The sequence below is a fragment of the Suncus etruscus genome, chromosome 13 (assembly GCF_024139225.1).
Source record: "Suncus etruscus isolate mSunEtr1 chromosome 13, mSunEtr1.pri.cur, whole genome shotgun sequence".
Taxonomy (NCBI): Eukaryota; Metazoa; Chordata; class Mammalia; order Eulipotyphla; family Soricidae; genus Suncus; species Suncus etruscus.
The window spans coordinates 27,909,702-27,922,504 of NC_064860.1; the positions used below are offsets into that span (position 1 = coordinate 27,909,702).

General features: G+C 38.6%; 2 protein-coding genes across 2 annotated transcripts in view; one reads left to right on the forward strand and one right to left on the reverse strand.

The window, feature by feature from the left end:
- The window catches only part of KPNA1 (karyopherin subunit alpha 1), a 58,247-nt gene extending 46,765 nt beyond the window's left edge, over positions 1-11,482 (reverse strand). Inside the window, exons 1-2 of the mRNA XM_049785920.1 lie at positions 11,304-11,482; positions 165-298 (exon numbers count right to left, since the gene is read on the reverse strand). Of these exons, the coding sequence (XP_049641877.1) occupies positions 165-293 (129 nt within the window). The 5' untranslated portion in view covers positions 294-298; positions 11,304-11,482. The remainder of the gene's footprint in view (positions 1-164; positions 299-11,303) is intronic.
- FAM162A (family with sequence similarity 162 member A) overlaps positions 1-12,803 on the forward strand; it is a 497,431-nt gene that overhangs the window by 88,595 nt on the left and 396,033 nt on the right. The window lies entirely within an intron of this gene.

Consider the following 12,803-nt stretch of genomic DNA (forward strand, 5'->3'; position numbering starts at 1 on the left):
CAAAACATGTTTATTGTTTATAGTGGAGAAGACATATATATACATACACACACACATACATACAGATACATAAAACACTATAAAGTGAAAATAAAGGAATGTGGCTTTAGGCTTAAAAAAACATTTAGTTGTTAAAAAGAAATGAGTAAAGGTAAAGGAATTACCTGTTCTTCTCTCTTCTGCTTTCGTAACTGTAACCCTTCTTCCTCCCTTCTCCTGCGCATCTCATCAGGATTTAGGGATTTATTTTTATAACTTTTCAGGCGAAAGTTCTCTTTTCCTGGGGTAGTCATGATTTCTACAAAAATTAAGAGGAGATTTGAAAGAACAGATTAATTTACTATATAAAAATGTATTCCTAAAAATTCAGTTTTTTTAAACAGACACAAACCCAGTTCAATCTTGGAAAAACATAGGAAATGGTTCTTTTAATAGCTTTAATAAAGTTAAGAGTTTAATGATTCTTAGTGTGATATATTTACAGCTATGAAGCAACCAAAACCAGTTTGAACTGATACTGAACTGGTATTCATGACTAAAAAATTCACATTATTTAGCTATTATTCTGGAACATTCCACTGAACATAATTATGGTGTTATCACGTATGCCCAGTTTTTTATTTAACCTAAAAAAACTTTCAGAGTTCATTTGTGTCCAACATATACATTTCAATACTTCATTCCTACTCAATGGTAACATCCTATTGTATGAATATTTTTCATATTAACTACTAATCAGCTGATAAACATTTGGGTTCTTTCCACATTTAGATGTTATAATGATAAATACTTCCATAAATATGTATAGACAAGTTTTCCAAAGATGGTATCATTTCTCTTGGATATACATATAGAAACCAAATTGCTTAATCATATATATTCAAGGAGCTGCCACTTAGATTTTCCATGGGAAAAGACACCACCATACGAGACTTAAGGGGCCCCAAATATTGCCTTCTACCCCTTTCCTTGATCCTTGATTACCATTTTTTATAGTATTTGGATCCAGGAGCTCCATCAAACTGTCATGTTGATCCAGTTCCAAGATAACAGGGATACCAGGTTATAATAGTGGTGTAGGGCTCCTCCAGCGGAGGAATGCTTTGAGGCCGAGTTGCACAGCAATGCTTGAAAACAGAACTCTGGTTAAATGTACTCTAAATACTGTACTATCTCCTGATATCCAGGATTAAGTTTTGCAATTAGGAAGTTTAATCCTCCTATTGTATTGTTTTATAAGACTGTTTGTTTTGGTTTTTCTTGATATCCTGCAACTTCTGAAGAAGTGTAAAATCAGTTTGCCAGACTCTACAATGCAGTTAGTTGGGATTCTGATATTAATTATACACTGAATTTATGGGTCAATTTGGGGAATGCTGTCACTTTAATATTAGACCTTCTATTAATATTAGACCCTCCCATTCCAATGATGGGGTCTTTTTTCCTGTTTATTTAGGTTCTCTTTAATGTCTTTAAAAATGCTTTGCAGTTTCTTCAAGTGTTTTCCATGTCTATTGTTATGTGCATTCTTAATTTTAATATTTTGATGCTGTTATAAAGAAAATTGTTGTGACTTACATTTAGGATACATGACAAATCTACAGAAAGACCATTATTTTAGTATATGGTCCCTCAAACTCACCAGTAATGATTCCTGAGTGCAGAGCCCAGAGTTACCCTAATGCATAGCTGGGTGTGGGCAAAATACTCCTTACCCCCAAAACAACAAATGTATTATGAAAAACTTTATAAATCAATGTTTAAATTAAGAAATGATATTTGCATATACACAAATATACACAAATTCTTTAGATTGTTTTTAACTGTACACAGATTACTAAATATACATACAGTTCTGCACTCTGCTTCAACAACAAACAACTTTTACATCAATATAAATAAAACTAAGTGTTTTTACTCTATTGATTTTGTTTTGGGGCCACACGCAACACTGCTCAGAAGTTACCTCCTATCTCTGCATTCAGGAATCACTCCTGGCAGGCTCAGAAGCCATATAGAATGCCGGCGATTGAACCAGGGTCAGCCATGTGCAAGGCAAACGCTGTACACACTGTACTATTCTCTGTCCCCCTAAATATATTTTAATATAGTAAATTTTATACCATGATACCAGATTCTTTTTTTTTTTTTTTTTTTTGGTTTTTGGGTCACACCTGGCAGCACTCAGGGGTTACTCCTGGCTCTACACTCAGAAATCGCTCCTGGCAGGCTCGGGGAACCATATGGGATCCCGGGATTCAAACCGCTGTCCTTCTGCATGAAAGGCAAACGCCTTACCTCCATGCTATCTCTCTGGCCCCAATAACCAGATTCTATACATCACTGGTAATTTCATTTGTCACAAATTTTCCATCACATCTGTGTAATCAATACTCTATCATATATTTTTATTTATTTTGGTTTGGGAGACACATCCAGCAAAGCAGGACTCTGTACTCAGGGGGCCACTCCTGTAGTCCTCAGATCATATGCAATGCCAGGAAACAATCCAAGTCAACCACATGCAAAGTAATTACATTATCCCCTGTATTATCTCCCTGGCCCTGTGTGTGTGTTTGTGTGTGCATCTGTGTATGTATATTACAACTTCCATAAATTTTAGTTTAAATGAAGCCTTAAGCTTCAAAAAGTATGTAAAAGTAAATAATGCCGCCAAAATATCCAGTACAGACTTATCAGGTCACATCACTAAACCATGACTGATTCCAGTTTTCCTTACCTAAGATATAATTGTTTGTAATTTCATGTTATCATCACTCTGCTATCTAAATGTGTACAGCAAATGTCCATGTTATAAATTTTGTTTTAGATGCTGGAGACAAAGAGCAAAGGACTGGAGCACATGCCTGTGCACGAGGCCCTGAGTTCAATCCACAGCACATGGTCCCTGAGTATTTGCAGGTGTGGCTTCATGGCCCGAGCAGCTCTGCATCATTGTTAGTCTGAGTATTGAAGCACTGAAAGGCTAGCACCTTGACAATGAGGCTGAGTACTGCTAGGACTGGCTGAGATTTCCTAAACACGAGCTGGGAACCTTCTCCCCATTTAATTTCTAATATACTAAATACCAATAGAATCAAAATAGTAACAACATTCTCTGAGGCCCACATTAAGTAAAGATGGTAAAGTTCAGGGATTAAAAATGGCTGATCTCTTGGTTCAGTTATTGTTTCCCTTTTAAGAAAAATAAATTGTATCATTCAGATAGCATTCAATTCATAAACTAAAGAAATTAGGGGCTGAAGCGGTGGTACAAGCGGTAGGTTTACCGACCTTACTATTTTTACATGAATTGTGTCACAAGTGAAAGATACAATGTAAAGAATACTGTCTTCACTATAAAAGATCCTGTCAGTCCCTTTCTAGTAAAAAAAAAAAATAGTTTTTTCTTTTGAATGGTTTCTTTTACAATTAACCATGATTTGGCATGTTGTGGCATCTACTGGTAATTCATCCCTTTTACTATATTACACAATTTGTAAACCAATTTGTAGACATTTTGCTGTTTTCAGTTTGGGACATTATACATAAATTAAATAAATAAATAAATGAATAAATAAAACATTCAGAACGTTTTTGTCCATACAATATTTTAATTTCTCCTGAGTATAAACCTAAAAGCAAGACTGCTGGGTAACTTGGTATATAATATAGGTTTAACTTTATAAGAAATTGTCAAAGTATTTTCAAAGTGGCTATGTCATCATGATTTTTACCAGAAATTTATTCTAGTTATGTGATATTAGTATTTTAAAATTAGGAATGCATATACAATCATATTGATTGCTTTTTAGTAGTTATTAAAATTTTGGGCATGATCACTGACCTATTAAAATATAAACTTCATTAACAAAATCTTCCTAGAATAAACAAACTTAGACATGATATAACATCTATTTTAATTCTGCTAACTTTACTTAAACACCACTACCTACAAATTAAAGGTCGATATAGTACTCTCCTTTTCTTATCTTTTAATATGTTTCACAATGAGACTTAAAAACACATGTACATGATTTACAATTATATGATATTCTGTTAGACAAAACTAAAAAAAATAGGAATAATAACTGGATAGGAAATAACTGGAATAGGAAAATAAACTGCTCTGGAGGATATCTTCTCAGAGAACAAAACAGAAAGTAAATTATGATGACTAGAAGGGCAAGATAATTTTAAAAATACCGTAAGAAGAGTTATAATACTCAAATTCTAAGAAAAAAACAAAAATTCGATAATTTAAGATAAAAATCAAAGAAACAGAGTATCAAATTTTGACATTCCATTTAGAGGCATGAGGACAGTCCAGTGGTAGGGTGCCTGCTTTAAAAGCATAGGCTTGGTGCCTGGCTCTTGCCCCCATGGTGAGTGCATCAAAATAGTACTGACATAACAAGCATCTGATATTCCAGCACACCACACAATGTGCAAGTACCATCCCCTCACCCTACAGAGCAACCAAAGTGTGCCAGAGCAGCAACATTAAGTATACAAAAACAACCAAATGCAGGATCCTCAGTAATCACACAAAAGGAGCAAGGACTGGGTATTCGGGCAGGAGGGAGTTTAGGACATATCCAATGGTTCTAGGGAATAGATACCGACAGGAAGTGCTCAGGGGTCAATTTGGTTCTTGGGGTAGATATCTCCAGGTAATGCTCAGGGGTTAATTATTAAGGGAATCAAACCAGGAATTACTACATGCAAAACATGCACTCTGATCACCCTGGCCAGAGGGGGAAAATATTTTAAAACTTTAAATAAAAAGTATTCATCCAAGTCCTGAAAGACATAATAAAAATGAGATAGGTGACATTTTTTACAAGATATTTCCAAGTCTAGACTCAATAGAGCATTCAAATTTAATCTCCACAAAGCCTGCAAACCAAAAAGAAGGACAAAAGAGACATTATTAAAAGAAAAATCTGTATTTGGGAGTGGGGCGGGGTGTTGGGGTCACACAAGGGATACTCCTGGCAAGCTCAGGGGACCATATAGGATACTGATTGAATGCAGGTTGGCCTCATGCAAGGCAAACACCTTGCCCACTGTGCTACTGCTCAGACCCCTACTACAGGTATATCTGGTATCAGAAAGTTGGTGTCTAATATTAGAGAATAAAATAATAAAATGTGATATATGAATATTATGGAGAATATTTATACTGTCAGCTAGGCATCTATATAACAAATCAAAAAGTTGTTCAAATAATACAAAGGAGAGAAAAAGGGACAAGATCTGTTAACACAATATATAAATTAAATACACATACCACTACATATTTCACAACAGTTTGTAGTTAACAAGAAATTAATTAGCAATAATGGAGAGAGTGTCTCCTGTGAATAATAAAGGAATTTGGGCTCAGAAGTGAAAAAATAAGGTTGTTGAATGAACTGATAATAATGTATGAAGAACTGATAAGTATATTTAATTTAAAATTCTTTACCAGACATTCAGTAATAATAAATCCATATCTAGGCACCTCATTATGGAATTCCTTGGTTAAAAATATCCTATGATTCTACAGAGAAAGACAGACTGAGAAGGTCACAGACAAAAGAAGATCAGAACAGCTTTAGGCTGTGATAGCAACACTGCGGTGCAGAAAGCTATAAAGCTCTGTCTTACAACTTCTGAAGTCTAAGATTTTCTGCCCAATCGATGGATAAAATGTTAAAGTAAACATAAGGACTTTTTTTTTTTTCTGTCATATAAGATCTCACAACATTTTTACTTTCCAGATCTCCTTTCTCAAGAAGTTAAGAAAACATAGGAATTGAGAGATTGAATATAGAAGGTGGGACAGAGAGAATTTTAACATGTAAAGAGAACTTCTGGGATTAATAGTCAAAAAATATAGCTAGGTAATAAATATCCAAATCAAATTGCATATAAAGAGGGTTCAAGAATAACTGTTGTGAAATTAAAGGAGACATTTTTAAAGGCAAAAATTACTAAGTAGACAAAAATTGGCTAAGTAGAAAAGATATCATACTGCATCATAGTTCAGCTGTGAAAATTTACATAGTTACATAATATTGCAGACACAAAGCATATTGACTTAGCAAACACCTGTGATAATTATATTGGAATTTATACTGGGTGAATGGGTGAGGCAGTATATTAATGTGGAAGAAAATCAGTAATATCTAAAATTAATCTATCAAGAAATAGCATGAAAAGCAAGTTATTTATAAATATGAAAGAAAACAGCTGGAAAATGATAGTTGTAAAGAGCAGAGATTGGAAGGCTGGAGTGATAGCCATAGTAATAGGGCCTTGGCCTTGTACGCTGACAACCTGGGACCTACCCAGGTTGTATCCCCCGCATTCCATCTCGTCCCATCTGGTCTGCAAGGAACAATTTCTGAGCACAGAGCCAGGAGTAACCCCTTTGCACATTTTGGGTGTGGCCCAAAATGAAAACAAAAAAATAAACAAAAAAAATTGGAGCAGGGACAGTTGTTTTCTAAGAGCTAATTAAAATGTAAGTTTAATAGCAATAATGGCACATTAACATCTTTTTAGCCTTTTTTAAATTTGATTTTCACTATCATTTCAAGATGTTAAAACTACATCTAGTTTATTCTGGAGACTGAATCAGAAATAAAGACAAAATCAAACTTTAATGACTGAAGTGAATATAGTATGGGTAACTCTCAATTGCCACTCCGACACTTAACTCTGAAAAGTAGGGCAAGTTACCTAATCTCCCACCCTGTATTTGTAATCACCCTTCAAAATGGTTTTGCAAGAATAAATGAAAGCACCTGATGTAGTACTTGACCCATTAAAGACAGGAGTACATTCTGCCTTTCTGTTCACGAGCTACAAACTCCCCTTCTACCCTCTAGCCAACTTGCTGGTCATAAAGTAAAAGACTTCTAGACTATTCAGCACAGATCCTTTCTCATCAGTGGTGATGACTACGCAGACTTGTTATATGAGAGAAATTTCTCCTCTTATCCAGATGATGGATTACTGTGTGCTTTCAAGAATTATATCAATTTGGGCTGGAGTGATAGCACAAGGGCTGGGCGTTTTGCCTTGCAAAACAGGGTTCGAGCCCCAACATCCCATATGGTCCCCAAAGCCTGCCAGAAGCATTTCTGACACAGAGCCAGGAGTAACCCCTGAGCACTGCCGGGGTGTGACCCAAACCCCTCCCAAAAAGGAATTATCTCAATTTGTCAATTACATTAGATTAGAACCATTTTAATCTCTTAGGTTTGCTTTGCAGGGTCATAACGTTTTGCTTGTTTTTCAAAAAAATTAAATTTTTTTAAATATCTATCTACAGCAGATAGAGCAGTTGCCGTGCATGTAGCTATACCAGGCTCAATCTCCTACATCCCAAAATGGTCCCCAGAGCACTGCTACAAGAAGTGCAGAGTCAGGAGAAACCCCTGAGCACTTCTGGGTGTGGCCCAAAGCACAAAAAAATAGAATTTAAATAAACCTAATTATTCCATCAATCTTAATCCTTACTCTTTTACTATAAGGTCTCAGAACTTTCTGGTATAGTATCTGTTACCCACTTTTGGCTTAAAGTCCCCTCCTGTTTCCTACAACAAAAATAAAGTCAGCTCAACAAAACAACTAAATTGCTTGCGATTTTCAATGTTGTCTGTCATTCTAATGTCTTGACTCATCTTTTGCAAAGTACAGAGATCTTAAGACAAAGAGTAATAATCACTGCCTCAGTTATAGGGTAAGGCTAAAATATTCATTGCTTTCATACAAAATATTCATTTGTACATTCTTCTAAAAACAACCTGACAACAGCAAATAACACAAACTAAGTTGATTATCCTTATTCAACAAGCATCAGGCTAAAACACTGGAGATTAAAAAATAAGGTAAGAGCCCTCTCTCAAATCTAAAAAGTAAAAGCAAAACAAGAGTCCAGGAATCAACTGAAAACAATTTAAGAGACTACCTGGTATAAGTAATAATATAGTTGAGGCTAAGGAAAACTACAGAACACATCTCTGAGCCTCCTGACAGGCAAAATGTAAAGAGAAAGTGTAAGCATAGCTTACAATGATTAAACAAACAAACAAACAAAAAAACAAAGAAAAAAAATAAAAGAAAAAGGCCTGTTACTGCAATCTTAAAAAGAAACTTGTCTCTAGCTTATTTATTTGTTGAGCTGGGAATGGAAAACAGGACCTCACATATGCAAGGCACATATTCTGCTGCTAAGACAAAGGTCTCTAATTTTATAAGGACCTATAAATATAAAAAGAACCAGAGCAGGAGTGATACACAGCAGGTAGAGCATTTGCCTTGCACACAGCCAACCCAGATTCAACCTAGCCAGGAATGATTTCTGAGTGCAGAGCCAACCAAGAGTAAAGCAGAGCAGCACTTGTTGTGCCCCCCCCACCCCCAAATAAATAAACCAAAAAAGTTAAGTCCTTGCCCTTATCTTGAACTGAGCGAACAAGGGTTCTATCCCCAGCACCAGAGTGACCCTTGAGCAGAGTCAGGTCTAAAGTCCTGAACACAGCTGGATGTGATACAAATCCAAAAATAAATTTTAAAATAAAATAATGTTAGAAGTTTCTGGATAACAATGAAGATCTTTTTCAATACCTTTTGGGTGCCAATCCTAAATAAAGTTCAAGATAAATACTATTAATCTGTAAATGTTATCTCCAGTGGGGATCTAAAGCAGCATTCTGCAAGTAAAAATGTATTTTAGTTTCTCTACTAGACTGAAAATACCTGTGACTAATTTTCATTTGAATTTATCTGGATTTATGGATATATGGTAGAGTAATTCATAGTTCCTGCCCAATGGCTAATAAAATGCCATGTCAATATCTATATTGCTAGTCTCCCCTGCAATACTATAAAATTCATGACAGAAGCAAGGATATCTTTTTTGTTGTTGTTCGTTTGTTTTTTGGTTTTTGGGCAACACCCTGCGGTGCTCAGGGATTACTCCTAGCTATCTGCTCAGAAATAGCTCCTGGCAGACACCGGGGACCATATGGGAGGCCCGGACTTGGATCCCCTGCTTGCAAAGCAAAGGCTGCTGTGCTATATCTCTCCAGCCCCAGAGGCAAGGATATCTTAATCATCCTTACACCTTCAGTCTCAGGGCAGCACGAGATTACTACATTGTGTTCCCAAAACTAATGGATCAAAGGAAAACACAATGAGTATGAGAGGAGAGGAGAAAAAGTTTTATTTTTTCCTTGTTGGGGATAGATGGAACACATGTAAGGTAAGAAGACTCCCACTAAGTCACATTCTCAGCCCAGAAAAATTTCTTAAAATAGCAGTGACTTGGAGTTCATAGTCTAGTTCTAAGAGCTCAAAGTTAAGTCATTCTCTAATCTTCAATGAGTTTTTAAGTTAAATGGAAAAAACTAACATCCACTTCTGCAACTGTACAAATTAAATATTTTAACAAAGTATTTTTTTTGTATTTATGTTTCTTTTGTTCTTTATTTCTCAGAAGAAATTATTTATAAAGAGAGGTCAATTATCTTTTCAGACTTGCAGGTCTTAACGGTAGTAACAAAGTATTTTAACACAATCCCTGGAAGGAAAGAAATCCAATGTTACTCTCTCCATCTTAAAAAAAAAAATTACGCAATTCAGTCTGGATCTTCCAAAACTATCAGTAAAAATAAAGTAGCCCTTATTTGAAAAGTAACCTTTTCCTTTGAAAACCTAAAAGTTCCATCTTCTGGCCAAGAAATAGTAAGGGAGTTAAGGCACTTGCCCTGGATACAACCAACCCCAAGTTCAATCACCAGCACAGGCAAGCCTGATTGAAACCGTGTCCCCTCAAAAAAAAAAAAAAAAATCCATCTCAACAATGTAAAAAAAATGAAAGAGAAAACAACTTATGTATTATTTTCAAGATATTACAAAATGGCAAGAACAAGTCACAGTAGATGAATTTTTAATTCAAAACAATTACACATACAAATGTGGGCAGGAGAGTCAAATGGTGAGAGTTTGATCACAGGAACCACATAACCCTGAGATTGCCAGAAGTAATCCCTGAACCCAGAGCAAGAAATAAGCACTGACAACTGTCAGGTGATGATCTTTTAAAAAATAAAAGATGGGGGGGGGGCATAAAAAATTGAAAAAAAAAATACTGCATAAAGGTTAAGAGAGCCTAGAACCAACAGTTTGCGGAGAGAATGAAGAACCTACCTAAAAACGTCAAAGAAGAAATGAAAGCTATGAGGAACTATTTCTGAAGGAAAAATAGGGTGGAAAGTCACCCAATACCGTGCAGTAGTATTTATTTTAGAACAAGATTCTATTTTTTTCTTCTTTTTAATAAAATCTTTATTTAAGCACCATGATTCCAAGCATGATTGTCGTTGGGGTTCAGTCATAAACAGAACACCCCCCTTTCACCGGTGCAAAAAGATTCTGGGCCAGAGAGATAGCATGGAGGTGTGGCAAGGTTTGCCTTGCATGCAGAAGGTTGGTTCGAATCCCAGCATCCCATATGGTCCCAGGAGCGATTTCTGAGTGTAGAACCCTGAGCACTGCTGGGTGTTACCGATCGATCAAACAATCAATAAATAAATATAAATAAATGAATCTGGGAGGCCAAAGGCGGGGGGAAGTACAGTGAATGGGCAGGCACTTTTTGGGCTCTGTAGCTGGTTCGAATCCTTAGTGAGGCATGGAAAAAGCGATCCTGGGGCACAGCTGGGTGTGGCCCCCAATAAAATAATGAACGTTTAGATGTGTCTAGGTGAAAAGGTCGGCTCTTCTGGAGAGATGGACGGGCGCCAGCGTTCCTTCTCCTCCTCTGGGTCCTCTTCTCTTCACTGGGCTCCGATGTTGCAGGGTCGTCGCTGCAATGGCCTACCACACCCCTGCCCTGTCAGCCTCCAGGCAGGCCCGGGTTGTTATGGCATCCGTACACATCCGCCGCCGCCCGCCACCAAAGCCAGACTCGGGCGGCAACTGCGGGTGCCGGAGAGGGTCCCCTTCCACCAGGCAGGGTTATTTTTTGCGTACCCCACTCCAGCTCAGGCTAGTTGCCGCCTCACTCCCCGCAGTCCCCAGCGCCGCCGCCCCAAGACGCACCAACCAGCCGGCGAGCCGGCCCGCCCTGCCCCCAGCCGCCCTCAAAGGACACCCGAGGCCCGTGACGCACCGACGCAGCGCGCGCGGCCCGAGCTCGCGAGCCGCTCTGGAGCCTCACGGGTCCCGCCAAGGGCTTTCGCTCGCCGGATCCACGGGCGGGAGAGGGAGGGGGAGGGGAGGGGCCGCGGGTCCCTCGCACTCACCAGGCTGGCTCCAGGCGACCCGAGCCGGTGCCGCTGGGACGTGAGGCGTCCTTCCGCCGTCCCTTTTCAAGCACAAACCTCCACAAGCCGGCTCGCGCCGCCCCGCGCCGGTGGCTCCACTAGGCCTCGCTCTCTGCCTCAGCACACCCAGCCGCGAAGCCAAAGCACAGCCGGCATGCGCAGAGCGCCTGCGCGCAGGGGCTGGCCCGCGCGCCTGCGCACTTCACCTCAGCCGCTGAGCCGCACAGTCTATCGGGAGATGTAGTTTTCTTAGGGGTTTACGCTAGCTGCTCTTGCGCTAAGCAGGAGGCAGAGAGGGGCCAAGAGGGAGGAGGGTTCTTGCAGAGGAAGTCATAGAGGATACGAAGTCAGGGTCTTTGGTTATATTCGTGATGTGGGAGAGTGTATATATGTATATATATATATATGTATATATACATACATATATATGTATATATCCAAAGTACAGACTCAGTAACACTAAAAATAGAAGATCTAAAATGCAATCATAAAACTTTGAAATGTGTCCAGCTGGCAGGCAGAGGATGAGATGGGAGTGAAATGGGAGAGCACTGGTGGAGAAGTAACTGATGATGGAATTGGTGTTGGAATATTGTAATCCTACAACCCAACTATAATCACGATTATAGTTACTAGTAACTAATTACAATTCTGAAAAACATTTTTTAAATAATTTTCTAGCTAAGGCCGTCATTTACAGTTAATTTGTGGCAAGTGTGGAAAATGACTAAACAGTGCTCTCAGCCTGAGTTGCAAAGGTTACCTCTGTAAACCTCTCTTGTAGATAGGTTTTCCTGGCAGATCAGTCCTTTGTCTACATCTAGTTTCTGATAGAGTTGGTACAACCCAAGGAGCAGTCCAATTTGTTAAAAATCAACTTCTTATGTGTCTCAGAAGTTCATATTGTTCATTTGAACAATTCATACTGCTCATTTGCTAAATCTTTTTGGATACTTTATTGTCTTTAGTATTATCATCCCTTTTCACTCATAATGTATGAGAAATTCCAAATAGCATTAAGAAATATGGGGTGGTAGCCCCCGCGGCCAGACAAGGTGGGTGTCGGGGGTCCCTCCTGGATGGGGTCACAAGCTTTCCCCGCCCTTCCCTCAGCTCTAGGGAGTGAAGGGCACAGGGTGTAGGGCAGGCAGATCCTGGCTTCCGGCTCTCTCTCTATCCTCTCTTGAGCTGGAGGCTAGCCCTAGACGGCATGGGGTTGGGGGAGACCCCATGTGGAAGGCATTCTCCCTAACTTGGGTGCACTGGGAGCCTTGATAAGCCTTCTGCTTGTATTAAGAGTATTTCTTATCTTTATGTTATGTTTTGCGTATCCAGAATGTCCATTTTGTATTCTGCTCTTTTCCACACCCCTTTAAAGCTCATTTTTACTCCTTAACTCTCTCACCCAAACATCACTAACCCACATTACTCTTTTTTACTTTAGTATTGCACAATCCTAATCACAGACCAAAGCCGTGC